General features: G+C 37.4%; 1 protein-coding gene across 1 annotated transcript; it reads right to left on the bottom strand.

The window, feature by feature from the left end:
- Positions 1-8567: 8567 nt before the first annotated feature.
- On the bottom strand, positions 8568-10945 carry LOC127091148 (uncharacterized). Its single transcript, XM_051029706.1, has 5 exons — positions 10772-10945; positions 10561-10687; positions 10189-10438; positions 8985-9107; positions 8568-8897 (listed from the first exon to the last, which is right to left on the bottom strand). The coding sequence occupies exons 1-5, from the start codon at positions 10864-10866 to the stop codon at positions 8773-8775; spliced, it is 720 nt and encodes a 239-aa protein (XP_050885663.1). The 5' UTR covers positions 10867-10945; the 3' UTR covers positions 8568-8772.
- Between the last annotated feature and the right edge of the window lie 15018 nt (positions 10946-25963).

Genomic DNA, 25963 nt, shown 5'->3' on the forward strand with positions numbered 1-25963 from the left:
AAGGCCATGGGGATGAAATAATATTTAGTAGAGTCTGAGGCACATGAATCTTATTAGCGTAAATTTGACATTTATGGCACTTCTTCACAATTTAGAGCAATCAAATTCCACTGTCATCCAATAATAACTTGCCTTTAACATTTTTTTAGTCATTGACTATCCATTCGCATGAGTACCAAAGGATCATTCATGAACTTCTTTCATTAACATGTTTGCTTCATGTCTATCCACACATTTGAGCAGGACCATGTCAAAGTTTCTCTTGTACAACACATCTTCATTCATAAAGAAATTGTCTGTCAGTCTTCTCAAAGTCTTCTTATCTTTGTTGGATGTCCCAAGCAGGTACTCCTCACTTTAGAGGAAACACTTGATATCATGATACCAAGGCTTATCATTTGTAACTTCTTCTGCTTTGCACACATGAGCAGGCCTATCAAGGTGCATAATTCTGATATTGGGTGTGTTATTCCAACGATTTACTTTATACATGGAGGACAAAGTAGCCAAAGCATCAGCAATCTGATTCTCTTCATGAGGTATATGATGAAACTCAACTTTATTGAAGAAAGATAGCAATCTTCTTGCATAATCTTTGTAAGGAATCAAGCCAGGATGACGAGTCTCCCATTCTCCTTTAATCTAATTAACCACCAAGGATGAATCTCCATATATATCAAGAATCTTAATTCTCATATCAATGGCTTCTTCAAGACCCGGATACAAGGTTCATATTCTGCCATGTTGTTCGTACAACCAAACATCAATCTTGCAGTGAAAGGGATATGAGAACCCCGAGGAGTAATAATGATTGCACCAATTCCATTACCATAAGCATTAACAGCTCCATCAAACACTAAACCCCACCGAGATCCAAACTCTGGTCCTTCTTCAGGCAATGGTTCATCACAACCTTTAGCTTTTAAGTACATAGCATCTTCATCAGGGAAGTCAAACCTTATGGATTGATAATCGTCAATTGGTTGGTGAGCTAAATGATCTGCAAGAATACATCCTTTAATCGCATTCTGAGTACGGTACTCAATATCATATTCAGACAATGGCATCTGTCAATGAGCAATCCTCTCAATCAAAAGTAGGCCTTTCAAAAATATACTTGATTGGATCCATTTTGGATATCAACCAAGTGATATGATTAATCATATAGTGGCATAGACGTTTGGTTGCCCAAGCTAAAGCACAATAAGTCTTCTCAAGCATGGAGTACCGAGACTCATAGTTTGTAAACTTCTTACTCAGATAATATATGGCATGCTCTTTTCTACCAGTTTCATCTTGTTATCCAAGTACACAACTCATGGACTCTTCTAACACAGTTAAGTACATGATTGATGGTCTTCCTTCCACTAGAGAAGACAAGTTAGGAGGTTCAAGCAGATACTCCTTGATGTTGTCAAAATCTTTCTAGCAGTCTTCTGCCCAAACATAACCTTGATCCTTACGGAGAAGCTTGAAGACTGGCCCATATGTGGCAGTCATGTGAGATATAAATATGGAGATGTAATTCAGACACCTAAGGGATCCTCTGACTTGATTTTCTGTCTTTGGTGTAGGCATCTCTTGAATAGCTCTTACTTTATCACAATCTACCTTAATACCCTTATGGGTTACAATGAAGCCCAACAGCTTTCCTGAACGGACACCAAAAGTACACTTATTAGGATTCAAGCGGAGTTTAAACTTTCTCAAATGATGAAACAGCTTCAACAAATACTCAACATGATCTTCTTCAGTCTTTGACTTAACAATCATATCATTAACATATACCTCTATCTCTTTGTGCATCATGTCATGTAAAAGAGTAGTTATGGCTCTCTGATATGTTGCACCAACATTCTTTAAACCGAAGGGCATCACTCTATAGCATAATGTTCCCCATGGTGTAATAAATGTTGTTTTTTCCATGTCCTCGGGTGCCATTTTGATCTGATTATAACCGGAGGAATCATCCATAAAGGAGAAGACATTGAACTTAGCTGTATTATCTACCAACATTTCAATGTGTAGCAGAGGAAAATCATCATTTGGACTAGCTTTGTTCAAATCTCTATAATCAACACATGTCTGAACTTTGTCATCCTTCTTCGGAACAGGCACAATGTTGGTCACCCATTGAGGATACTCATAAGTAACAAGGAAACCAGCATCGATCTGCTTCTGAACCTCTTCTTTGATCTTAGCAACCATATCAGGATGAGTTCTTCTCAACTTATGTTTAATTGGAGGACACTTTGGCTTCAATGGTAATTTATGTTCCACAATATCAGTATCAAGACATAGTATATTTTGATAAGACCAAGCAAACACATCTACATATTCTCTAAGAAGCTCTACCATCCTCTTTTTAACATCTGGACAAAGCAGTGATCCAATCTTGACTTCTTTCTTGTTCTCTTCAGAACCCAAATTAATCACTTCCAATGGCTCTTTATGAGGCTGAATGGTATTTTCCTCGTGCTCAAGTAAACAGGAAATCTCATCAGGAATCTCTTCAACCTCCTCTTTTCAAACACAGGGAATTCAAAGTTGGGAGAGGGCATAGAATCATTGTTTTCAATGGGTTTAACAATTAATCCGCGCAATGATTTTATGCTTGATTTTAGAATATGAACAAATAAACGCACAAGTATTATGGAGATATAAAAAGTAATTATTATCTTAGTTTTTTATGTTACCATTTTTCAGAAAAAGAAAAAAGAGAAAATATAATATGGGTAAACAAAATAACATTTTATTAATGATGATAAAACTTGAAACAAAGCCCACATAGATTCGTTTTCACCTTAGGCATAGTGAAAGGATTTTTTGAAAATAACAAAAACACATTACTTTGACAAGTGAAACAATAAAGGGAACGTCAACAGCAGTCCAATTATGGCACATCAATCTGGGCGTCACAAAGCTTAACGCTTCTTGTTCTTGATCATCTTCCAGGATTGTAGCAGCAGACTGATCTTTGGAGTGGATGAAACCAACATTGTGAAAAACTTCTTGAATATGCTTCAAATCCCTACAGGTTGAACTAGGAGAGAAGCCTAAACCAGCTCTGTTTTTGTTTTCCGCAAGTTCAACAACTTGACCCTCGTCCAACAGACTAACCATTCTCCACAATTTATTGCGCGTACTTCAAAGAAGTCATGGATGCCACATTCTTCTTAACAGTGTTATCAACGACAAAAAGAGTTTGGAACGGAGTTCCCACAGCCTCGTCGGCATCAATATACGAGAATAAGAGAGATGACTTACCAACATGGCCTGCTCGCCACCCACAATTACTAACTTTCCATTCTTCACAAATTCCAACTTCTGATGAAGAGTTGATGTCACTGCTCCAGCTTCGTGAATCCATGGACGACCCAGGAGACAACTATAGGCGGGATGGATATTCATCACTTGAAACATAATCTGAAATAAGCACTGGTTTATCTTCAAAGGGAGATCAACTTCTCCAATCACAGTTTTCTTCGAGCCGTCAAAGGCCTTCACAACAATTCCATTAAACCTCATCGGAGCACCTTGATAAGAGAGCTTGGACAGAGTAGACTTTGGCATAACATTCAGAGAAGAGCCAGTGTCAATCGGATGCATTTATTCACACAATTCATTCATTTTTAAATCACACCCCAATTTTATGGATAAACTTATTCCGGAAATACATCTCCATAAAATTTTCGAAAATGTATTTTCGAAAGCAGCGATGTTAACTTTCTATCTACACTTGCATGAATCTTGCTAGTATTTTTAAATGAAAAGATTTTGATGGGTTAATTTTATTATTAATTAAAAAATGTTAAACAAAATTGAGTACAATAACTTAATAAATAATTTTATATTATAAAAAATTTAATTAAAATGTTATTAATTAAATAAAATGTTATTTATATAAAAGATTTAATTTTTAGTTTTTCCTCAAATTTCAAAATATGTTAGTCCAACCTTTATTATATATTAGGTTTATATATTAGGTTTAGTGATTGAATAAATATTTAAAAAAATAGAGTTGTTTAGATAATTTAATATCAAAAAAAAATAGAGTTGTTTAGATAATTTAATATCACAATAATTAAATACCGTTATGGAATTAAAATTGGTATGGTATTAAACGTGATAATTCATTTGTGATACCGTATTAATCTAATAAATTTTATTTATTATGAAAAATAAATGGAAAAAACTATACAAATATGCCTATTTAAGAATATAGTTGTATAATTATTATTCCATATTAAATCAATATAAAATACTAAAAGAATAAAAATATTTAAAACAAATTTTGTAGAAGGTAGTGATGCAAGTGCAGAAAGTTAATATTGTTTCTTCTGAAAATATATTTTTGGAAATTTTTCGGAGATGTATTTTCATAATAAATGTATTCATAAAGTTAGGCTATAAATTCAAAAACGAATAAAATGTGTATATTGAGGTGCATTCGAAGATGAATCTCCGAAAGCGGATGATATTTTAGTATTTTCGTATGGTGTCTAAGAAAGATATAGGATGCATTAAGAAATCCTCTTAATTTTTGGATGGATTGGATGGATATTATCTTAATAGATTTTATTTACCCTATACCTCACACTTATCCCTCTTCCCCAACAATTTCAGAAATATTCCAAATTTACCCTTATTAATTTCACTTTAATATTTTACTTTTTACTATTCATTCAACTCAGTCTAAAGTAACAGTTAAAAAACCCTATTACGCGAACTGAATTACTTTAAGTACGAAATCCGGTATGTTTTTTTTCAAACTGGAAAACTTAAAGCAATGTTTTTCGGTTTATATGGTTACCAAATCGGATAACTTGTTATTTAGTAATTTGGTTCATAATGTTTATCCGGATAACTTCAATAAGTGATTTCCGGTTTATGTTTTTTAATAACCTGATAACTTATAAGTAAGAATATTCCTTTGATGATATGCAATAAAAATCAGACATGTGTAAGATACCAATGTGATATTCTCAATTATAGAAAAATTTGATACACACGAGAAGAGGCGACTAGGTGGATTAGTGGGGTTGCAATCAAGAATAAAGTGACTATTATAGTAACCCGTTCAGATACAAAAACTAGCAAGAGAGGAAGAAGTGACAGAGTTATATTTGATTGTGATGGAGGTGAAAAATACAAACAAGGAGATAGTGAAACACAAAGTACTACCCAGAAATGTGGTTTTTCATTCAAAATTAGGTCAACGCCGTCAAAAGATGGTTCTGATTTGAAGATTGACGTCAAATGTGGACTTCACAATCATGGTTTACCGGATAGATTTGAAGGTCATTCGTTTGTAGGTCGGCTTAATATTGATGATCAACAATATATTATTGATTTGACAAAATGTCATGTTCCACCAAGACACATATTGTTATCATTGCAAGAACGAGATCCGGAGAATGTGACTCGTATCACCCAAATATATAGACATAAGAGTAAGATTCAGAAAGACATCAGGGGTCCTAGAATGTAAATGCAACATTTGTTTAAGCCGATAGAGGATTTAGATTATGTTTATTAGAGTAGGAAAAAAGATTAGTCATAAGTTGTGAGAGATATCTTCTGGGCCCATCCAGAATCGGTGAAGTTGTTCAATATATTTCCTAGTGTATTGATTATGGACAGTACGTACAAGACATTAGGAAACATCAGGAGGTGAAGGCGGTATGTACTGCCTATATCCAAACTGACGTAAGCATTTGCCAGATAAGTATAGTACAATTGTGATATACCATTTCAAGTCACCCTTGTACAAGCATATATCATCAAATGGTCGATGTTGTCTATGATCCTCAAAATGGCACCAAATAACATCAATATGTGTTAATCCATCCAACACGGACCTGAGCTCATCAACCTTATGTGCTCCTTGCTTGTACATCTATTTCATCGTCTTAAAAAATCTCTCTTGCCAACAGTTGGAAAACAATCATGAATCTAACATTATTACATAACATGAATATTATCAATTAAAATTATTATAAATAAGTTAATATAAGTCAAAATGAAATTAAAATAAATGATTTGTACCTGTAGCGAGAGGCATATCCCTCAAGTTGCTTGCAAGTATATAAGGAAGTATCTCCTAGATATTTATAGAGTGTGACAAGTGCAGCTTCCCCCCCCCCCCAAACAATATCAACCACATACAGGCAAGTTCCTAAATAGTGATAAATACTTTGCCTCTACAAGAGTAAAAGTCTTGTCGAAAAAAATGGTGCAGCCTACCAACAACAGCATATAAGTTCTAGTTGCACAGTCAAATATACTCTCAGCTCACTGACGCGTATAAATTACCTTCAACCAATTTATCCTATAATAAGCACCACTACAACTACAAACCTCTTCAGTTGTCTCCTTCAACGAAACACCCAACAAGTCAATAGCCTGAGTAATAGCATCAGAATCAGTGAAATCTTGTGTAGGGTTACAGAACTCCCCCTACACGATAAATGAAGAAGACAAGAAACATCGTTCAATGTAATGGTCATATCGCCAAATGGCATATGAAAGGAAGATGTTTCTGGATGTCATCTCTCCACAAATGTTGATACTAAATTCTGATTTATCTTCGAAACTCATCTGATCAATTTGCTACCATGTGCAGCAATCTTCAATTCTTTCTTTGAAACTCTCTCTTAAAAATAATTCATAATATATGCTATAAAATATAAATAATTAACATTAAATTTGACTCAACATGAAATGACAGAGATTAAGTTACTTCGCCGAACCACAAATGGCAAACAACGTGGTCCTGATACCTCACCAGAAGAGACGTATCGAACGGTCTTCCGAGAAACTTTGGATGCAGTGGACGAGGCTCAGGTGCATCTATTTGATCTTCCTCTCGATCCGTCGACTGTTGAGGTTGTCGTCCATCACCATATCGTCGATAAACGCTCATGTCCTGGCCTCTAATGCGAGCCACTAAAAATAACAACAAAAATTGGATGTCAAAAAACACGAATCAAAAAACTGAGAACTAAGGCCCGTTTGAATGAGTTTTAGTTTTTAGTTTTTAAAAACTATTTTGGAAATTAAGTTTTAAAAAAAAGTTTTGAGGAAAATACATGTTTGGTAATCTAATTTTTAAAAATTGTTTTAAAGTTGAACAACGTTACAAATTTGTCATTGATGAAAATAGTACCATTTTTCCTTGTTTTGTCCTCTTCCTAATTTCCAAAACTAAAAACCAAAAAATCAAAACCTCTAAAACCTATTTTAGATTTTTAGTTTTAAAAACTCACAAATAGAAAATAGTTTTGAGAAATAGTTTTATAAAATTAGACTACCAAACAAATTTTATAATTTTTAATTTTTAAAAACTAAAAAACAGTTTTCCAAAACCATATCAAACAGGCCCTAAGTTCTTCGAAAAAAATTCAAAACAAATAACATCAAGGCTTGTTTTTCGGTGTAGAATATTTATGAACCGGAATACTATGAACCAAGTTCTCCGGGGTGTATTTTTTTCATGCAACAAACTGGATAACTTACTCTTGAGTTCTCCGGTGTTAAAAACAAAAGAATCGGATATATTTTGTCTGGATTCTTTGATTTGTAATTAAATCGAATAAATTCTCACGTGCTCTCACTCTCTCTAAAATAAGGAAAAAAGTTTTTAAAAAATATAATTATAGGTATTTATAGGGAGTATTTTTATTTAAATTTTTAATTTATAAGAGTATAGAGATAAATGCAGGGCACAGGGAATGGGGTAAAATATTTATTTTATCCCGCCCTAGTCTTCGGCAGAGCCTCAAAATGGAATCGATCGATTCACTATCATTTTACATGTCATCTTTGCATAAAAAGTCACCACAAATTTTGATCCAAAGGAATTAACCGCCGAATCATTAATGGGAATTTTGGGGCAACAACGAATAAAAACAAAGAACCTACCAAGACATTAAAGATTCTAAACTCAGTGGTCATCGTCACAATCACCAATGAAAGTAATTTCTCTATTTCTAAATATAAAGATAAATCAACAACATGAAGGTCACACTGAAGTTATTGAACCTCTTCCATATCTTTCGTATAATTGTTCTCAAAGTACTTCTATTGTGGCTCTTCTGGTACTCGCACCATCCCAACTCTTCACCAACAAGCTGAGAATATGTTGACACTCCTCTCATTACACAAGAGCAACATGTGAAGACCTATGTGATTCCCGTTGAACATTGTCTTTCATTACCGCCTCTCCGTGATAGGAGTATTGTTGTTGACTTTGATTTCAGTGGCGACAAACATGTCGCTCCTTTTGCAATAGAGATTTATGATGAACCAAGACCCATAAAAGAAAATACAAATTTTGAAAGATGGGCTAAGTGATGAACAAAAATCCATAACAAGAAAACATAAATCTTGAAGGATGGGCTAATGAGAAACCACATTCTCTTCCAAGTAATAGTGTTTCCAAATATGTACGTCTGCAACATTTTAAATATAGTTTTTTCTAAGCTATCACAAAAGTTTTGTAGAATCCTCCTAACTGGTTTAGGAATCAATTTGGACCAAGAACTGCAATTACATGGCACCATCAATAATCGGTGTTGAATTACTCTTTTTTACATTATTTGAAACATATTAGTAAAACCATATGATTTGGAGAGAATAGAACTGATCGAAGTGAATTATGAATTTATACACATTGAGGAATTTTCTCAGAACAACTGAGTTTCTGATTGTATTGATATCAAAGCTAAACTAAGTCAGAGTCACATACAGACATATATAATAAAATCAACATCAATGCCAGTCAGCTATACCTCCAAGTGTGGTAGATCCCACTCCCTCCCATACTTCACTGACCCCCAAGGCCTCATTATCAACACCTTCCATGTCATAGTCCCACCAGCCGCAGCCATTTGCATCTGCTCATCAAAAATATAAATAGTAATGTCAATGCAAAATTTCAAATGCACCCTCTAACAAAAGATATTTATGCATGTATATCTTACAGTGATTATATGGTTTTTGCTTTTTGCCATCGAAGTCATTTTTTATCTGCTTTTTTTGCTTCAACCTTGATTCACCTCCAAGAACTACCACATGCTTCCGAACAGTTTGGTTCTCATTTCTACCTATTAACATATAGAACAAAGAGAATCCATAGAAGAAGCAAAAAATAATAATCCAGAGTTCAATTAAAAACCTTTCAGTCATATTTAAGCTAGCAGTTTTTAAAGAGTTGCAAGCAGAGAAAGGTAGTATCTATCTGTTATCTTATCATTTCCATTTCTGACCGTTCAATGTCAAACCTCATTATCATATGACTTCATGGATATCTTTTCATGAATTATATATATCACATACATATCAACTATAAAAAATCTAGCATCATGTAATAGTTATGCTCAAAATCGTGTCTGCACCACAGCCCAAGAAACAAGTTTGCATCCTATACCAAAGTTTTTGGGGTCTTAACTCCTAACCTTAACTGAAACTTATAATGTTATGATCTGCATATTCTATTGGTTTAACCATAAGTTATCTATCTTGATAGGTTATTGAGTAACGAGACAAATCTAGGTACAGAAAAAAAGGTGTTTTTAGCATTAGACAACTCCATCTCAACTTCTCAATCAGTCTTATGCAGCTGCCCTGTCCCTGTACTCAGTACATACAACTCTCTTGTCTTCCTCTGAATAACGTATAGTTGATCAGTATATTCAGTCGAAAAGAGGGTTGTCAACCAACTATTAAATCAAACAATAAAACCCTACGAACAGTGCAAGACTCACACTTGCTAGCAAACTCAATATCAAACTGAACAAATTCAAAAATTTGAAATAATGGCATAAAGTGAAGTTCCCTAAAGAAGCATATGACAATGAACGGCAGAGTATGAAATCAGAGACATGGTGCCAACTTGATCTTCCAAAATAGACTAAAAATGGTTGTCATTATAAAATCTTTTTCATGATCATTCCAAGTAAAATTGACTCAAACAAATATCTTTCTATGACATCAATAAATTAAACAAAGAACCTCACTTGCAATCATTAATCAGTCAATAAAGTAAAAGACAACAACACTTTAATTGGATTATTTCCCTAAATAACAGTTTCAACTTTCCCATAAGAATAACAAATAACAGAGCCAAAACTAAATAGTTAATTTTAAAAACCGCATGCTCAAATACATCGGAATAGAAATCCAAACCTTCAAATGGATTTTTCCTTTTCCGAGATTCTTGACGATCATTTGCCACTGAATTTTCTAACTGATCAACATCTAATGGAAGAACAAAGTCGCATTTTCCCTCTTCTTCAGTATGCTTGAACATTCCCAAAATCAACTTCTCATCAGCAGTTGCAAACTTTCTCTCTTCTTCAGTCTGTTTGACGCTTCCAACTTGCTCACTCGACGGTATTCTCAAACCCAAAGGTGATTGAAAAGGCGTCAACTTCCCCTATTAAAAAAAATTAGAAAATAATAAATCAACACACTTCAACCTGTCCCATATATATTAAATCAGCCCAAAACCCTAAGAGTAGTTTTTGGTCCAGAATTTTAAAAATGATATAAAATTACCGGAACTGTATGAGGGGCTGTTGAAGAGCTATGTAGTTTGCCAACAAGGAAGTGAGAAAGCGATAAACGAGTAGATTCGCACTTACGCGAAGCTTGATTTGTCGAACTTGCTTCGGAATCATGAGAGCTGGATTCAGCGAGAGTGACAATGTTATGAAAAATTCATGGAGATATTGAAGTTGAGGAATGGAGTGGGATAGAGAAGACTTACGGATTTGGAGGGAGAGAGCGAAATGTTGAAGTGATGGATCGTTGTCCGAAAACCCTAATCGGTGTGGGTTTTTTTGGTTTTGACTTTGAGTTCATTGCGCTGGAAGGGAAATTGAGTAGAATTTTGAGGGAATTTTAATTTGTAGGTGTGACTGTGTGAGTGAGTGATACACTCGCTAAACTTCATTCCGAGAAAAGGAAATTCAAAAACTCAATTTTGTAGTTCGCGCCAAAATAATGGCTTTCTTAATATGATCGATATTTTTTAAAATTTAATAAATTTATGTTAAGAAATTAAAATAGTCAATTTTTTTAACCTTCAACACCTATCATTTTAGATATTTTCTCTCATATATTAAAACTATTTTCCTGTTCATTTATTGATTTGGGCGTTGGAGTGTTAATCTTATAGGTTCACCCTTAATATGTCATGTCGGAAGCTCATTCCACCTCATCAAAACTCAATCTCATTTGATATTTACCTATTTATGGTCCCTATGCGAAACGGTGGTGTCGTCTGTGGGAATCTCTGTTTGATTCTCTCGAATAATGTAAAAATCATTATCACAATTAGATTCTTCTGATTCCGAAGTAATAAATCATTATCATGTTCTCACTCGAAAGAAGACGATGGTGTATGATCCAGTTGTTGAAGTCACCACAAATTTATCAACTCAAAGATTATCCCCTTAATTATTCATCTCTCTGATTGATGGTGGATCATTTGGCAAGGAATATGAGAACAAAAAGCATCCAATGTGAAACTCTTCATAGTGTGGGTGGTAATTAGGAAGCTGGAAGAAGACAAATATATCTTAGGGTTTCGAGACGAAAAAAAGTGGATGGAAGTTTCTAATGTGAAGTTTTTACTAGTCATAACTGAAGGAGAAGAGCGATCCAAAACGCAGGGGAATTTAAAATTTCTCCTTTAGTGATCCTTACGAATGGGCATGATCAGTGATAGAATCGTTACCTCTTGTGGCGATTGTAACCTTTGATGTAGATCTACGGAGCGATCACGAAGGTTGAACGATGACAACGCCTCTACTCAGTCCACACGAACGGATTCTTTCAATCTCAGTGCTAGCTTCTACGAATGAAGGCTTTAAGTGTGTGTGTGTGTGTGTGTGTGTGTGTGTGTGTGTGTGTGAGAGAGAGAGAGAGAGAGAGAGAGGGAGAGAGAGAGAGAGAGAGAGAAACGAAATTGCAACTGCACAAATGCTTCTACACAAGGGTTCTATTTATAGAACCACTTGTGTGAGCTGCAAGCTAAAAAGCCCACTCAAGTGTATGTGTCCCATATCTTATAATATGCCAAAGTCACTTAAGCGCGTGGTACCTTACCATATTTCGTATTCTACTTAAGTATACCGTACCTTACGATGTTCTATAATTCACTTAAGTGCACCGTACATTACGGTATTCCTTAGTTACTTTATCTCTCATCAATTCATCCTTTTGTGTGTGACCCTGTAGGTTTTCGAGGCATTGACAATTATATTAAATCACGTATTTAACATAATAAATAGTGAGCGGTATCTAGCAACACATCACTACTACCCAAGACACGAAAATGTCATGTGATCTGACAAATCCTTTTGTGATAATACTTATATGTAAAATTACCCTTTTGCCCTTATGTCTATATTGAACACAGGGCATGGACTGTGTCATCCTTGTCCAGTTCAATATTGGGTCCATAGACATTTATCCTGTTACGCATGATGGGCAAATTCCATCTAAGTCACTCATGTCCATCAGCATGCTTCGTGGAGTACCCATTAACTGTCTTTATGGTCATCCAGTTACGGACAATGTTTGATCAGCAATAAGGCACTCGACTCTACATCTAGGGTCCATAGTGGTTTCAGGTCGAAGGGTGGTATACACCATTATCACCATGAGAATAACTTATGACACTTTGTATAACATTCTATATAGTATTCTCATAGCGGGTTAATCTGGTATAAATACTACTCTTAATATTCATACCTATGTTTAAGACTCGATAACTCCTTATCCATGATCCATGAGATGTGATCATCAGTCTATATACATAATAGTCTTAATGCTTTAATGTTATCTCACTTCACAATAAAGCTCGACTATGGATACTTTAAGAATAGTGTCCTTATGTTTAATGTGATCTCATGATTAAGTCACACTTGATACATTAAACGGACTATCTATTCTAGGGACTTTATTAGACAAACATAATAAAGAAAAAGCTTTATATTATTAATAAATAATTCGATACAAGTACCAAAAGTATTGACCTCTATGGCTTACACCAACAATAACTTCTACCATAAAGAATTACTTAGTGTCAAGAATCCTTATCAATGGTGGGAGTTCTTGTAACATTATGTACCCCGACATCTTCAGGAAGTTAGGATTATGTGAGTGGGATCTCACATTGTATAAAGGCAAGAATCTTTTAGCATTTAATGACTCTTCTATTCACCCGTCTAGGGCCTTTGAATTACTAGTTTATGTCAAAGAGGATAATGAACACATGCTTTCGGGTTATCCCTTATGAAAGTGTATACAATGTCGTCCTATAAGACTTATCCTCACAGCACTAGATGCAGTTGCTTCTACAGACCATCTGAAAATGAAGTATCACAATAATTTTGGCAAACCATCTTTCATTTCAGCTAATCTATACAGAGCTCGCCTGATACATGAAGCCATACACAATAACTCTTTATTATCCACCATCACCTCTGAGAAGAAAAGGAAGAAGACTCGGGAAACTACCATCAATACGGTTGATTACTACGTACGAGAATATCAAACCTTATGAGATGATGAGCTTTGCTATCTATCGATGGTTAAAGTGACAACTTTGAGGTTGGTCCCATACAAAAACTATGAGGTTGTGCATCTTAATGATAATTTAGTGAGACCGGTTCGTATATGAGCTAATTTTCCATTTATGGTCAAGAGATGTCCCACTAAGTTCCTTCAAGATTATGTCGACCTCTTTGCAATTTCTCCCTAAAAAATGCCTGACATAGACCCTAATGTGGCTTGTTACCAATGTAATATTGATCCCTTCGCCTAATATGTGGCCCAACGAAGAAGACAAAGATCTCCTAAAAAGGTTGGAGCGGCCATGAGTATGGTGCAAGGTCTACTCGATGCTAACTTTTATGAAGTAAGATAAATTGAATGGCTATCCAATGTCGCATTAGTCAAGAAATCTTTAGGGAAGTGAATAATGTGTGTTGAATACACTGGCCTCAATATAGAATATCTGAAAGATTCATTTTCACTCCCAAAAAATAACTCAAGCGGTTACAAATTGGTTTCATTCACGGACGCATATTACAATTATAACCAGATTCCCATGTTTGGGGCATATAAGGACAAGACGGCTTTCATGACTTAGTGAATGAACTATCTACACTACATCGTCCCTTTTGTTTGAAGAATGCAAGAGAAATGTACCAGAGATAGGTGAAAAACTAAGAGTTTGCATGAATGATATGATCGTTAAGTCCAGCAAAGAAGGATTGCATGACGAACACCTAGCCAATGTGTACTAACATGTTCGACAATACAATACGAGGAGCAATCCAGAAAAATGTACCTTTGGAATTAGAGTCGAAAAACTCATAGTCTTTTACTTAACATAGATAGGCATATAAGGGGACTCGGATAAGTGTGTGTGGATCTATGTGCTTGAATGTACTATCAGGGTGATCCAAAGTGATGGAGGTTGTTGGTATCAAAGTTGCAATCAATTGTTTCATTTTGGTAATGAGTACACCTGATATCCAATGATATCTAGTGAAGTCCTTATCTCTTAAAGATAGCTCAAGCGAACGAATATGCTCTCAGTACCAAGATGTTATATCAAGCTATCCTTTTGAAGATATTCTTGTCAGATGCTTAGAAGACTTACCTTAAGCATCAAGTCATCTCTTTGAAGTCAACATTGTTGTCCAACGACATTCAAGTGAAGACTTTGGTTTCAATATTCTTTAGTGGTTTGGTCTCTCAACTCTCCAATGATGGTAATTAACTTGAAGACATCTCAAGCCTCATAAAGCTAGAATATTTAAGGTTCTTTTAAGATAATAAGGCCAAGACTTAAAGACTCGGAGTTGTGAAAGAGAGGAAATGTAAAAGCTTGTTTGGCCGTGAGTGTCTGAGTGACCAGAGTCTTGTAAAGGAACAAGGGTATCTCTAGAATTACTAAGGAAAAATTACACACACACAGTTAAAACCTTTGAGGAGCCTCTCTTAATTTGTTAAAACACCTAAGAATATTTGCATGGTGTAGGTACTTGATTAGGGAACTTCCCGATCAATTATAAGAATGATTACAAGTGTATAATCAATTATACCTAAAATAATAGTTGACTATTTCAATTTACCACACCTATAATCGATTTGAGTAGACTCTTAATGGTTGACAATGGCTAGAAATCGAAACATTCTATTTTGGGGTCTAATAATCGATTATGGGACTTAATTAGCGCATGGATTGTTTTCATTTTGAGTCATGCTTTTTCCTATAAATAGAGAGCTCTTCTACCATTTCAAATAATTCAGAAAACGATATTTGATCTTACTTTCTCACTCTCTCGTATTTTCCTATAAATCTCTATTTTCCTCACATGAATTTTGCCTTTGTGCTTTTAAAGTGTTATTGTGTTGTTTACCGTGAAAATTGGTAAATAACCATTGATCTTCCATATCACTAGATTTGGTCACTCACAGGATCGATCAGATTGATCCTAGGACATATGCTAACCATTTTTAAAGATAAATTCTAATGAACATAAACACTTCGACAATGTTCATGCCAATAATGGTTCGTTAACAGATTTTGATGAAAATATAAAGTGAAAGAGGGCAAAAAGAGTGATGTAAATAAAAAATAAATGGCAGTAAAGATAAACTTCAGGGAAAAAGTGAAATTCTGGAAATAAAGAACTGATTAAATTACTTCAAGTAAAACAATGTTGTAACATCAAACATACATTTCTCAATTTACTCTTTCTCTGCACACGGATACTTAGGTAAAATTGATAGATTTTATACACACTTGAACACCTTTGATCCTAACACTAAGACCTCTTATTTATACTAATCGAAGTAATCGTCTCCAACGACCTTTCCACCAAATCGGGACAAATGGTGATTTGCATGTACGTAACCATCCACTATGCTCCATGTGTATTTTCAACAATTTAGATAGGAATAAAAGTTCCCTTCTTTGTTTGAATTTGAATCTCTCGTCGAACCACAACTGGTGACTCCTCTGTCGAAAAAAAAACACCTTGAACTACTTAAAAATATTTCTAAGTCCACGCAGCATCCTTAACATTGTACCAAGGCATCTTTGACTATAACTTCAAATACACAATTTTGTCGAAACGTCTTCATAGGAAACCTTATTATCTTAATTTATATGGGCGTCGAAATTGGGAGCTAACAAATTGCCCCCTAAAAATGTCATTTTCGACCTTACGAAGAAAAAGGCATTTTTGAGAGTATGGTTTGACGCCTTTAGCAATTGTTGAATGTTACCAACACCCAACGTTACAAAACCTTTCAGTTTCCTCCAGCTAGCTTTGTGACATCAGCACCATCATTACCCATTTCCTAACATGTCTTTTCCGCCCATACCTGAATCTTTTTTAATCATCACGTTTCCTGGACTCTAGGAGATCGTGGTATTATGCATTAATTATCACCATTTCACTATGTAATCCTGGAGAGACATGTGTCCCACTCACTTGTCAACCATTAATGCTGATTTGAACAGTTTCACTTCCAGAAAAACTTATAAAAGGCGCACTTCTTCCTCATTTCTCTTTTTTACGCTTTCCAAAAACCTTAAGCACTTAATCTTTTCATCTTCCTCCAAAAACAAACTCAGAACAAAACCCATATTTTCTTCAAACTTTCAACAACAATGGTTACTTCAAGCAAAGTTTCCAAAGAAACCACCAAAGCGGATAAGGTTTCTGTCAAATCCACGAATGTTCCAAAAAAGATCTCAGATCTTCCTCCCTTCGCTACGCTCCCTAGTCCAGTAATGAGAGGCAACCAACAATACATTCCTGAACTCAAGACTAAAGAACAACGGAAAATCTATGAATCCCAGGTACTTATTCCTGTTACTGTCTCTGGAAAAACTAATGATTTGCTTGAATCTTTTCCTGATTTAAATACTGACCCTAGCAAACTTAGAGATTTCTTCCCCTCTTACCACAAATGCAAACCCATAGGACAGTCCAAAAATCTTAGGGCTAACACTATTGAGGAACCTCAATCATCAACAAATGAACCTGTAGACCTTAGGTTCATGAATAATGGTTTTAGGGTTTTCTGTGCAACTCCTTCATTTAAAGATCTAACTGATTATATAAACTGGCTAAACAAAATAGAGAAATCCAAAGCTCAAACCTGGAAAGACATGGGAGTCTATGATTTAATCATGTTGTCGAAGGTAGGATTAGAGTATAGTTCATCCTTATTAGTATCTTCCTTATACTTATGGGATAACACCCACTACACTTTCTATCTTCCTTGTGGAATGGTTACCCCCACCCTCTTCGACGTAGTCGATATCGTAGGGCTAAAACTGACTGGACACACTTACGACCCAGAGATAGACTTTGAGGATTCCATTGCCTTATCCATTTCTAGGGATACTTATTCGACCGATATAGACCATTATCATGACAAGGACATCGAAACCGTCTTTGGCGTGGAACATATTACCTTCCTGGATTTATGGTTATCCCATTGCGTTTTCTACTCGAAGTCACTATAGGTCGCCAAGAAGTATCTTACTCTGGCGAACCAACTACACGCTGGTCACGAAGCGAAATGATCTTGGTGTAATACCTCAAAATTTGCCCCCCTCATTCATGCATTCATTTTTAGGTCATTTAACATTTCATATTGCATTTCATCATGTCAATCGGAATTAGATCCAAGAAGCTTGAATATCATCCAAGACACTTTGTGGGTCCTATCTGGGTGATCAGTCAACACAAGGGAATGGCTTGAGATACTTCCAACATGTTCAAATGGGGTCTATTCATCAGTCAAAATGTTAATCTTGAAGGAGCAAAAGTTTGTTCATAAGCTGTCATGCTCGCTAGGCGAGCAGAATGGGTCGCCTAGCGAGTCCCAAGAAAAGCCACCTGAATCACCTACGCTCAGAGGAATTTCTTAAACTGTCATGCTCGCTAGGCGAAGCCCACGCGTTTTGAAAAAAAATAATAATAAATAAATAAATAAATAAAATATAACAGAAAAATCTTGGACTTGGACCTCTCTCATTTGAGCCCACAAAGCCACGAAAATCAGGTTATAAATTCTATATAAAATTCAGTGGAAAAACCCTAGAGAGATTCTAACTAATTCAGAGCAACCTCCAGAGACTGAAGGGAACTCATCTGCAAAGAACCAATTCCCTCTCATATAAACCCTAAGATTGTTCTGCAAAGCCAACGGTGCAATTCAATTTCAATCGATCCTCCCCAATCAGGTATGCCCTATTTCCACTACTTTATACTTTCAACCTGAAATTTCTGAATGTATGAGGTATTATGGGTGAATTTGGAAGAGTGGGTATCGTTAGGTTTTGCATGTGGGCACATGTTTTAGTATGTATGTCATGCCTTGATGTGTGGATCCTTTCCCCCTGACTTTGAATTTTGATACCCTTTTGATGCATTTGTTTGACAAGAGGTTTAGGCCTCCTACCCTTGGTTGCTTTTTGTGAGCTTTTTGTGAACTTTAATGGCATGATTCATGTGATTCTCTGTTTGGTGCAACTCTTGATTGCACTCCATCTTGTTTCTCTAACCTGTTTGTTGAGTTTTTTTGTGAGGGCTCACATGACTCCTGAAAGGATAGCTTGCTTGGCATTCCACTTTATTTGTGGGATACCATTTGAAGATTTATTCCGATTACCTGTATTGACTTGCTTTCTTTGATGGTGCCAGCTCGAGAGATCTCTGGGTTTCTTATTTCTTTAGCTGTTATTACTTCGGATCTTTATCCGTGTGGTAGACCTCTTGATCCCTTTATCTTTCCCGCATTTTACCGCTTTCTTAGCTGGAAGACCTCGATAGGAGGTAATGTTTTCTTTTGTTTGTTTACTTTTGTGCCCAAAGACCTCCAAAAGGAGGCACCAGTGCTAAAGACCTCCACGAAGAGGCAATTGACGGATAAAAGGGATTAGTAATTAATCCCCCGTTATTCAGCGTGTCGTTCTTTATGCTCGCACTACATGCTGATGCTTCAGAACAAAAGCCCAAGATCTTTTGTCCGGTCAGTCAGTGGAGAGGGTTCCACCTTTCTGAATCCCCACTTTTTGTCATGAGCTCACCCTGTCCAGGGTTAAGAGCTATGAGGTCTTATCCTCATTACCCTTTTGATTTGCTCACCCTGACGTTCAATGTCAGTGGTTAAGAGCCCATTTGATTACCTATTCCATGGCTTGTTTGTCGAGGTTGATATGACCCCTCTTGACTAAAGCCCTACCCATGTAGGTTTGAGCCCCCTTGGTGGCATTTTACTTTATGCATGTTTGTTTTGTATGGTGTGATCGTCTCCCCATAGGATTGCTAGGCTTCGTATAGTCTCTCGTTTGCATGTCAATTAAGGTAGCACTGTTCCTTCGTCTAGGACTTCCTTTTTTGCATGAGCATTCCTAAAACCCAAACAAACTCATTGATTTTTCTTCTCCTAAGAACACGTTAACTCCTTCTACTACAGGCGAATAAGTCTCCAAAGGTCGAGCATCCGGTAGATTGCGTAGTAACATCGTTCATCTAAAAAACACAACCCTTAACCCGTAGTTAGCCGAACTACAGTTTGCTCTGATTCTCATTCCAGATGAGATACGTAGGCATAAGACGCGATGTCTTAGCGAGCACACTCCTCTTTAGCCCATAGGCGGCCGAGCTACGAAGACTCTGATTCTCATATCCAGATGGGATACGTATGCAGTGGATGCGATATCCGTGCGAGTCATTTTCTTTTGACCCCTCTTTTAGCAAATAGTACATTAGATAAACCCACACCCTTTAGACAAGAACAACAAAAGTGGATCTCGTAGAGTACTACAGATGCGTAGGGGTGCTAATACCTTCCCTTCATATAATCGACTCCCGAATCCAAGATTTGGTTGCGAGACCTTGTCTTTTCCTTTCCTTTTTCCAGGTTTACTTCGAGCGTTTCCTTTCCCTCCTTTGGGATAAATAACGCACGATGGCGACTCTTCTGTCATTTCTTTCTCGCCGGTTGTTTTTTTCGCATTCTCCTTTTTCAGGTTGCGACAGTTGGCGACTCTGCTGGGGAGCCTGGTTTCCCTGAGCGAGTCCCTCCTAGATTTTGTAGGTTGTTTGTTTATTGGGTGTTCATTCTTTTGTACAGTTATTTATTTTTCAGCATTTACCTGCTTCATTGCATTGTGTACATATCATTGATGTATCTATTGGCTCTGCTGTTGGTTTGTTTGTTTGTTGGGACGGGATGTTCTATGAGAGATAAGCCCATTACCCAGGCTTGAGTATACACACAGGTTTTAGAATGGATAGTCATGAGGCTTACGTGGCGTGTTGCTACGTTAAGTCGTTCATGAAGACCCACACCCAGACAAGGTTTCTTTTGGATATATTCTGTCCTATGGGTGTTCCATAACGACACGATGTTCCTCTAGAAATCGTCGACTCTGGTGACCATTTCCCGAGAACTCAGTCGAAGCCTCTCCTCCGAGACGCGTTTATGTTAGCTCTGGTGGGCGCATTCTCGCTGATCAATCCGAGGACCCCGAGACTGGGAACTTACTATTAGGATGTCCTGTTGAGGGGAGTCAATGGAGGTCTTTTATCCCGTAATAATGCCAAACCTTCAGTGGTAAATGTATTATTCGCGACTGAAGGGCTGAAGTTGACGAACTTCTGTTCTTAGAACCTACCAGTGAGGGGCGGGCTAAATTCAGGAAACCTTAACCTCCAACTAACCCAGTTTTCTGGAGCAGAGTTCTGATCTTGTATTACATTCTTCAGTGGGTTTCTCTTCAGACAGTGCAACCTGACAGATGTTCAAGCGGATCCAGCAATCCTGATTCCCATGTCACTGTATTGCATCACATCGTTTTGCATTCACATCATTGCGTCACATCATTGCATCACATCATTTTGCATTCATATCATTTAACACATGTTTATCTATTCCCAGGGGTTCATATCTTCTTCTTGATTCTAGTCGGGTTTTTCTTCTTACACTGTTTATCAAATGTGAGAATGGAATCAAGGGGGTAGAATACCCTTTGGAATCGATAAACATGTCATTGCATTTGCATATCCATCAGCATGTCTTGCATAACAGGTACCGCCGCAGTGTTCTCAGTTGTTTGGTGTTCCACTAGCAGGATAGCTGACTCAGGCATTCACCGGTATGGTACCCGCAGAAACCACCAGAGAGTAATGGAAAGCCTACAAGCAGAACTCGCCAAGATGAAGATTCGCATGAATCAGTTCATGGATGTGGTTCAAGGGGTGGCTCAGGGACATCAAGAGCTCAGGCAGATGATGCAGAGGAATCCCGCCACTACTCAACCAGAGACGTTGACAAATCCTCCAGCTGGAGAGGTTAACGGACCCAATGGACCGGGGCCTACCCCGATCCTACTTGTCAACTCCGGTCAACAACCCGTCCATGATGACCAGGAGGATCAGTTCCCCTTGCTTCAGGAAGACTTTGGTATGGGTCATGGTATGGACCATATGTTTCGAATACTGGAAGAGAGGTTGAAGGCAGTGGAAGGACAGAGTCCTCTGGGAGTAGACGTTGCTGACTTGGGATTGGTCTCAGGCGTGAGGGTGCCACCGAAATTCAAGGTCCCGATATTTGACAAATACAGTGGCAACTCTTGCCCGAAGACCCATGTGCAAGCCTACTTCCGTAAAATGGTTGCATACTCTGACGATGAAAAGTTGCTTGTGTACTTTTTCCAGAATAGCCTAGCTGAGGCACCCCTGGAATGGTATATGAGGCTGGACAGAGCCCACATCCGCTGCTGGAGGGATTTGGCTGAGGCTTTCGTGAAGCAGTATCATTATAATGCAGACATGGCTCCAGACAGAACTCAACTTCAGAATCTGTCTCTTAAAAGCAATGAGTGCTTCAGGGAATACACTCAACGTTGGAGGGAGACAGCTTCCCGTATTCAGCCTCCTATGTTGGAGAAGGAAATGGCTAACATGTTCATGAACACTCTGCCCGGACCTTATTTGGAGTGCCTGGTGGGTTGCAATGCCTCCAACTTTGCTGATGTAGTCTCTACCGGAGAGAGGGTGGAGAATTACCTGAAGACATACAAGACCCAGAGTGGAGGTGGATCTTCATCAGGGGTGAAGAAGTCGTTCATTCAGGGACAGAAGAGGAGAGAATGGGATGCAAGTGTCATATCTTCTTATCAGAACAGGGATAACTGGAGGAATAACTTTCAGAACTATCATCAGCATCCGTATGTTGCGGCTGTGACCATTCCAGCTGCAGCACCACTACAACAACAACAACCACAACGTCAGTAGCACCACTACAACAACAATAACCGGGTAACAGACCCGCCTATCAACAAAGGCAAAGGATGATGGACCGGCGTTTCGACACTCTTCCAATGTCGTACGCTCAGTTGCTTTCTAGTCTTCAACAATTACAACTTGTGCAGTTACGCACTCTGGCTCCTCCCGTTGGTAGACTTCCGATGGGTTACGACGCTAACGCTAGGTGTAGCTTCCACTCTGGGGCACCTGGTCACAATATTGAGAACTGCAAAGCTTTTAAGCACGTAGTTTAGGACCTCATAGATTCAAAGGCCATCGACCTTGCACCGGCTCCGAATGTCGTCAACAATCCCATGCCCCAGCATGGTGGTGCGAATGTTAATATGACGGAAGGGGAAACCAGACCCGTCAAAGATGTGTTGAAGCTGAAGACTCCGTTGTTGGATATCAAGGGCTACTTGTTGAAGGCTGATGTTTTCCCCGATTGTGGGAAGGTTTGTGTGGATTGTGCTACTCAGAGTGGAGGTTGTTTGAAGCTACAGCAGGGTATCCAGGTCTTGCTCAACAAAGGTATCCTCTAGGTTGAAGATTTGTCTGTCCAAGAGTCTGCGGAAGGGGTTGAGGAAGAAGTGTTTGAAGATTCTACTGATGAATTCGCAGATGTTGTTCCTACTGATTCTGTGATCCATGATGATGTTGTCGCTGATACTCCAAACATGGCGTTTGATTCTGATGTACTTGCTGAACTTGATTCCGATGTTTCGGATGTGTGTACTTTAGCACCTCAGACTCGTCAGGGGCTGATTACTTTCTCCAGTGCTGGTATCATTCAGTATGGCCAGGTCTCTGCGGTCAACGATGAAGATGGGGATAGCGATTACGACATCGATAACTAGGTGCGTCTGAGGATCCCTGGTGAAGTCATCAACAATTGGTCTTCTGAGGAGATTGTCCAAGTCACTTTTCTGAAGGAGTAATTTTCTTTGTTTATTCATGCATATCCAAGTCTTACGTTCCGCCCAGGGCGTAATGACTCATTGTAGGGCTCATCTATGCGAATACCTGCATTTTTTGTCATCAATAAGGGACGTCTTTTTGCATTCAAATATTTCGTTCACTGTCTTTCTATCTTTGCAGTTTTCAAAAATCAAAAAAATATTTGGCAATGTTTTGTTTAGTCTTTACTCTTTGTTCACACTCATAAGCATAGACCATCACTCATGCAGATGCACATCACCGGATCCTATTGATAAAGGTTCTGCTATGGCTCGCTTCGACTTTGAAAATCCAATCTTTCAAGCTGAAGAAGAGGGTGATGAAGACTGTGAACTCCTTGAAGAACTTACCAGGTTATTAAAACAGGAGGAAAGGGTCATTCAACCGCATCAAGAGTCTGTTGAAGTGATTAATCTCGGCACCGAGGATGCCCAGAGAGAAATCAAGATAAGGGTTGCTTTGGAAGATAATGTGAAGAAAGGGCTGATTGAATTGCTGCAAGAGTATGTTGACATCTTCGCCTGGTCTTATCAGGACATGCCCGGGCTTGACACGGACATCGTGGTACACCGTTTGCCTCTCAAAGAAGTTTGTCCTCCGGTCAAGCAGAAGCTCAGAAGAACGAGACCAGAGATGGCTGTCAAGATAAAGGAAGAAGTGCCAAAAACAGTTGGATGCAGGGTTTCTAGCAGTCACAAATTATCCGCCATGGGTTGCAAATATCGTTCCAGTACCTAAGAAGGATGGAAAGGTACGGATGTGTGTTGACTACTGGGATCTGAACAGAGCTAGTTCTAAAGATGATTTCCCATTACCTCACATCGATGTTTTGGTGGATAAAACGGCTCAGTTCTCGGTATTCTCCTTCATGGATGGCTTTTCTGGCTATAATCAAATTAAGATGGCACCAGAAGACATGATCGCGACTTTATAAGTCTATTGGGGTACTAACTGCAAGTGCACAGTTCTATCGCGTAGTTTTAAAAGATATCGATCCCACAGGGACTTATGAATCGATATACCGTTTTCTAAGGTTACTTCGTAAAGCTAAGGCGGATGATACTTTGATGATTTGGGGGAGAAGTAAAACTAAAATTGGATCTAATTTAAATATCAATTAAGCGGATATCGGTATGTAGTTCGTCGTAATTAGGGAATCAAATCTTCGTTGGTTTCTTGGTTTTAAAATAAATCTTTTCAGTAGACACTATTGATTAAAAGTCTTATCTCAAACTCTCGCTCTGTTGAATAGACTATGACTTTATATTAACGTAGCTGTCACTTATTAGTTAAGTCCAAAATCACTTTTTGAAAACAACAGAATCTATAGAAACTCTTTTCATTAAAATAATAACCGTTTAAACACTTTCGTCTCAAACTCTCGCTCTATTGACTTAGATTATATAATTAAACTTAAATGCTTAACTCTCGTCCTCACATTTAACCTTTAAAAATACTTTTTGAAAAAGATTAGAATTTAATTAACTCTAAAAATTGCTTTCGCCCTGATTTAGAATTAATGTCCAATTTACACTGTCCAGTTAAAAACTCAAACCGTCGTTCTATTGATTTTAACTTCTTTATGTCTTTTACTCTCGTACAAAAACCTTGGTATTAACTCTGTAAATTGAGACCATAAAAAGAGTGACTTTATTTTTAAATACAATTATACCAACTTAGTTTTGATTCCTTCATTCTGCTTACTTTACATACCGATATCTAAATTAATTAGCCGGACATGCTAAACAGGTCTAAACAATTATCATGCTTAAATAAAACCATATCAGGCAAACAATATAAATAAACAGCAATGCAGAGTATATATAATTAATAGGAATCTTGAACACTCCACCACAGACCGGTTGGATTTGTTCTTGCACTCTTCAATCGGACAGGAAAATAAAAGCAAAGGGATAAAAATACTATGATCTAACGTAAGGTTAGATCCAGTAAAAGATACACAATAGTCTCCGGTGTAGAAACTATTGTGTGAAAAATTAATTAAGTGCTCTGAAAATTGACTAGAAAAGAAAAGGAAATAAAAATTGCTAATAATAGAAAGTTGTAGAAAATTAGTGCTGTAAATGCTTGCACGGCGGAAAGGGAAGCGAGATTCAGGGTTGGATCTTTGGTTCTATTTATATTAGTCCCTTTTGTAACCGTTTTCCCAAAATGCCTTCAGTAAGTAAGCTTCACGTTTCAACGAGTCAAGCGGAAGAATAGCTTCAACGTGCCTCTGTTACGCGTCAAAAGCCAAAAATATAGGAGTGGGGTGTGACGTTCGTCACACCATGTGTTACGCTCGTAACACAAAGTAGCAGGGCGTGACGCTCGTCACACCTTGTGTGGCGGTCGTCACAGCTTCAGCGCTCCTGGCTTGTAATTTTGGGCTGGGCTTTAGTGGAATTTGCTTTCATCCTCTTTTTCACCCCCATTTTCTTCCTTTTTCACTTATGCTTCAAATAAGTTACCTGAGACAAATAGAAGGGAAAATACCACGTAATATCGAATAATATGAAATAAATTGAAACAAATAATAATATAATTTAATTAAATCGAGTCAAAAATGTGATATTATTTCATGTTATCAAACTCCCCCATACTTAGACCTTTGTTTGTCCTCAAGTAAGATACAGTATAGAAAT

The sequence above is a fragment of the Lathyrus oleraceus genome, chromosome 6 (assembly GCF_024323335.1).
Source record: "Lathyrus oleraceus cultivar Zhongwan6 chromosome 6, CAAS_Psat_ZW6_1.0, whole genome shotgun sequence".
Taxonomy (NCBI): domain Eukaryota; kingdom Viridiplantae; phylum Streptophyta; class Magnoliopsida; order Fabales; family Fabaceae; genus Lathyrus; species Lathyrus oleraceus.

Bases quoted from the DNA above. Each gene is read 5' to 3' on its own strand.
- LOC127091148 (XM_051029706.1), bottom strand. From the start codon at position 10,866: ATGAACTCAAAGTCAAAACCAAAAAAACCCACACCGATTAGGGTTTTC. The intron at 10,688-10,771 runs GTAAGTCTTCTC...CGCTGAATCCAG, and splicing joins CGCTCTCTCCCTCCAAATCC to CTCTCATGATTCCGAAGCAA. The intron at 9,108-10,188 runs GTTTGGATTTCT...ATATGTTAATAG, and splicing joins AAGGAAAAATCCATTTGAAG to GTAGAAATGAGAACCAAACT.